The sequence below is a fragment of the Glandiceps talaboti genome, chromosome 2 (assembly GCF_964340395.1).
Source record: "Glandiceps talaboti chromosome 2, keGlaTala1.1, whole genome shotgun sequence".
In the NCBI taxonomy this organism is placed as follows: domain Eukaryota; kingdom Metazoa; phylum Hemichordata; class Enteropneusta; family Spengelidae; genus Glandiceps; species Glandiceps talaboti.
Genome location: NC_135550.1, coordinates 23,421,142 through 23,426,163, shown reverse-complemented (window position 1 = coordinate 23,426,163; position 5,022 = coordinate 23,421,142). Strand labels below are relative to the sequence as shown.

At 39.5% G+C, this 5,022-nt stretch overlaps 1 protein-coding gene across 1 annotated transcript; it reads right to left on the bottom strand.

Annotated features, from left to right (window-relative positions):
* Window positions 1-2,215: 2,215 nt before the first annotated feature.
* LOC144453828 (mRNA decay activator protein ZFP36L1-like) lies at window positions 2,216-4,691 on the bottom strand. Its single transcript, XM_078145195.1, has 2 exons — window positions 4,532-4,691; window positions 2,216-4,311 (listed from the first exon to the last, which is right to left on the bottom strand). Exons 1-2 carry the CDS (start codon window positions 4,583-4,585, stop codon window positions 3,271-3,273), a joined length of 1,095 nt encoding a protein of 364 aa, XP_078001321.1. The 5' UTR covers window positions 4,586-4,691; the 3' UTR covers window positions 2,216-3,270.
* Between the last annotated feature and the right edge of the window lie 331 nt (window positions 4,692-5,022).

Here is a 5,022-nt window from a genome sequence, read left to right as displayed (position 1 = left end):
GAAAGGCAAATGAAATGCCTTCGTTATCATGTGAGACACATCCACGACTAACAATGCCGTATTATGTTGGTGAATAGCCATCGAATGAATTCCATTACACCAAACTCCCTGTATTGGTATTCTGTCACGTGATCACATTAAAATACGCAATCAATAGTGTTTTTCAATGGTGTTGGTTCACATGGTGTGACCCGCTGTAGATTAAACCCCTTTACGTATGCTAATTGAACTTTTTCAAACTTTTGTTGAATACGTTGTCTAACAAAGCCTTACTTATCCTTGGGCCCAGGAAACAAACTCTCCTCTTCAAAGAGATTGATTAAATTTGGTATAATGACAACACGGCTTCTGACGTTTCCCACAAGCAGAACTTGTTAAATAGTTGTCACTGTCTGCGCATGGCCTGTGATATGGTTGACGGACGATGTATGTATTCAAATTTTACAAAAGAAACGAACAATTAAGTCAGTCAAAACTAAAAAGACTGGTTTACAAGCTGTAAAAGGGAAATGTTTATTCATGATGTATTCTTGAACTACAGAAAGGAAATAACCCCCCAACCTCAGACTATGTTCTGATCTTACGTACCAAAACAAACGCACACAAGTGTCAATATATGAAGCGAAGCGATAGGTGTCATTTACTTCCATGTTCCAGGATGACCACGTTTATGCAAAGACTATGTACTATCGATTTCTGGTACTGGTTGAAAACAAAGTAAGGGTTTATTTGAATTTCCACTTTTCACGTTACTTGATTATCAAAACGGTGCGTTGTGAACCTTTTTGTTATTTCAAGTTAGCACCTATGTTATCTGACAATAAATTGTCTCATCATATCACGTGGTTAATTTTAAGATAGCCCCCAGGTTATTAAACACAAAAAAAATGACAAACATGAAACATTTTCTCTTTGACAACACCCCTCAAACAGATTGAACAATTCATAGGATAAAGAACCAAAACATGTGGTTGCGTCGTTCAAACGTCATCTATGATGCGTAAACCATGTGCGCACTGGACGACTACTCTCAAAAGACACGATATACGTATATATACATGTGACGTCACTCAGTCGCATGCATTAGTCACTTTCCGCGTAGGGTATCTGAATCAAGGAACAACGTTTGTATCACTTCCGGTGTATAAAGAAATTGCGTATTACACTCTCCTAGACGTGTTCGGAAGAACATACACAATTAACAATTACAAAACACTGAATATGCATGCTATGGCAATACATTCTGTCTGACATGTCTACTATGCTAGCGGCTATTATCCCTCTCATCGAATGGCGAAGTCCACAAGTTCTTTGCGATCGATACCCCTCACTAGCAGACAGTGTGTGCTACATTTTGTATCAACTTTGTATGTCTGGAATGGGACGCTCGTGTTTTAACGCTGAAATTTATGTTCGTCTGTTTTGAATGAGTGGTACACGCACGGTATTGCTTGATTTTGTCGGCAGGCAACTTCGGCTGGCAATTTCACCATACTGACAATTACATCACCCGACTTTATAATCTGGTTTATAGGCTTTAGAGTCTCTTTCGACATAGAATCATCGTTCCCACTCACAAAAGATATCGCACACCCAAACAAAATGTAATGAATACATGCAAGAAAGTATTGCAGCTAGCCGTGTTTGTTGTTGTGAAACTGCGAATTTCAGTTGAAACAAATACCCTACATAGTGTCAATTTCATGTAGCAAACCCCCACCCATGTGACCACGTGTTTCACTTTACCAAATTATATAGCATAACACAGTGTAGCGCTGAAAGGCCTCATTTGCTATGCATGAAAGCCCGCCAAAACCTCGCTAGCGAGATGGAGGTCAAGAGGTGAATGGCCCAAGTAGGCAAGGACTTTGAGACAAGAAAAGTGTAAAGCATGCTAATGAACGTACTGTACTGTGCTTATTTGCATCGAACGTTGAGCACAGTAAATGTCTACGTATTGACAAACTTTGTATGGACAGACAGACAATGGACCAAACACAAATAATGGAAGAAATGGCCAGCCTTTGGCAAAAACATTTCTATACAGTGAATGGACAACTCCTTTCATGATTGATGACACAGGAAGTCACTACTTATTTACATGTAAGCGAAGCACACAAGACAAATCTTATGCATAAATAGGCAGAGAGGGGATGGACTGATGTGAAAGAGCTTAGTTTACATCCACACACGATTTTTTTAAAAAAGAAAACACTAGGCGAGTATTTACTTTAATAAAGCCCAACATTGCGTTTGTTTACTTCGACACTGATGAGATTTTACAAAATGCACGAACAAATATTAAGTACATTTAAAACAACCAAGTTTTTAGTTTGACGATGTGTCACACAAGAGAGTCCCATCGTAACGTAAACAAGTAGTTATTACCAGTAAATTTCAGTACAGAATAAGCTCCCCCTTCAATATTACTTTGGCATGTGGGAGATCAAAATCACAGTTCAGCAAAACATTGTCAAAATGTAAAAACTTGAAACTGCTTTGTAATGTTGGGAAAACGTTTAACTATTGCAATAATGTCCAACAAATTACTTTGCTTGTCAACATCAGCAAAACTTCTCGATTCTTGTAAAAAGACAAGTCAAAATGACATAAAATATATTATTATTAATGTTCGAAATAGACGACAGTAAACTTGACACTCCAAATTGTAGATGATTTTACAACCATAATTTAACATAAGTTTATAATATATATCTATGTTTATCAAGATACCCGATAAATAGGTGCATTATAAATTTACCGAAAATGCATAATAAGACGTTCAAATAAATAAGGCCTGTTAACATAAATAGACCATACATGGTACAAATATGCTTCTGGAAAAAAAGCAGTAATATGGGTAATATAAAAAAAATCTTCATGCTCTGCATTCAAATAATAAAACCGTCGTTATATTACAATAGTACATTCAAAATGTTCTTACAAAAAGGAAGCACTCCATTCGGCTTAAGCTCGTTGAGTCACCGTGTAACCCAAACCGCAAGTCAAGTCAAAATGCAAATAGAATGCACTTTTATTGGCCCCAACCATGTTGTTTTCGTCCCCTACGAATTTACGAGTCAAGTTATAGAACATGAGAGCTGTATTCTCAACAAAATATAATAATAAATAATCAGAAAATCCATAGTTATTAATTTAACTCTCAAAAAGTCTTTACAAAAGTTAAGTCTTGTATTTTAACGATAAAATGTGGTCAGTTTGTCATAGTTGTTTTTTAACAAGGTTGTAACTTCCTTGGAAAACGTGTGTTTACTCGTCGATCGAAAGACGACTAAAAATTGGCAGTCGACGTGGGTCCAGTGGCGAGTTTGGAGAAATCGAACCTCCTGCAGAATCTTGATCAGATCCGGATAGGGAGTCGGAAGGGGTGGGAGATAAGCTGCCGTCGTCACTGAGGAACACGCTGTTCAGGTTGTCGTTCATCAAGTGTTGTTGAAGTAAAGTGTCATTTATCGCAACCGGCAGTGGTGAAGGGAAGTTGTACGGACTGTTTGGACTACCGATCGAAGGCGACATTGGCGACATGAGCGGGGGTAGATCTTGTGAGAAATTGAAGCTGTTGTCTGCATTGTTCACGTTGTTGTTCAGTGAGTTGGTAGTGTTGAAATTCAGCTGGATGCCGTCGTCCTGGAAAAAAGCTGGCGGTGGTGTTAGGGAAGTTGGACTAACGGCCATACCTGTCTGTGACATATCAGTACTGGGGGTCCCACTGAAACTTAGACTGTGGAATAAAGTCTTCGGCCTCTCGATAGTAACGCTGCGAGTCATGGAACTTGTAGTAGATATATTTCGAACGTTGTTGTCTTGCACATTCTGTTGTGGTGTTCTCTTCTCTTCTGCACTGTGGATAAAATGACATCTTGGCCCATATGGACAAAATCCCACAGTGTGGAATGTACGACAAAGTTCAGTCTTGTACTTTGGGTGGCGATTCAAACTACGCAACTCATGGCCACCATGAGCAAATTGACACTTATCCCCATATTTGCAAGTTCCATTCTCTTCGAACGGACGGCAAAGTTCTGTCTTGTAGCGACTTGAGTTGATTTGGTTACGTTTTGAGTTCAGTCCATCGCTTTCACTGAAGGCACGGTCCCGGTGTCTATTTTCCTTGTTGTTCAGTATGGTTGATTCGTTGAGACCAGACACAAGTGTTGTCGAAATCTTGTTTATATTGCCGCTACCGATACCATTACTGAGCGTTGCGCTGGCAGAGTTTCTTCGTTGCACTGTGCCGATTGGGGTACCCACCGCTTTTCTGTCGGACCTCAGTTGGCTTCGACTGGCTTGCTGTAGGAAATCAACAAAAACAAAATTTAAGTTTTAGTATACTTTTGATTACTGGTATATGTATACAGCACATGAACGCAACAGTTGGCCGATCACCATGTCGAAATTTAAATTTCGATACACCAACGGTCATTCAACACGCCGTATGTTATGAAGAGACGAGTAAAAGCAAAACTTTTTTGGTACTAAGACTAAACACATTCATTCTATGATCACTTACCTTGTACAGAACATCACCGACGTCGTAAAAAGCAGAAACTAATGCGGTGGACATGTTGGATGCGCAAGCTGTAAGTTTCGCTAGTGGAGTAGACCAATCGACTAACCTCAAACTCCACCACCTTTTTCTTTTTAGACAGTTGCACGACCGATGTGTGATTGAGATAACAGACAGTGATTAATGAGTGACAGGGGGTGGAGTCTCCTTATCAATAGGACCTGTCAAACTACCGCGCCATTTCTATAGCAACCCAGTCTTTTGTTACACTTTGAACACTTCTCAAATTTCAAATCACTACAGTGTAGCCACTGCGATAGTGGGCTTGACGGCGGGAAAGATTCCCTTGACTAGCTAAACGGAAAAGGGCGATTACCAACGAGTCAAAACTTGTGAAGTTATGTGAAACTTCGCTGGGAAAGAGCTTATGTCTATGGCGGCCATGTATAGGAATTCATCGAATCACACAAGGGGATGAATAATAGCTTTTTGGG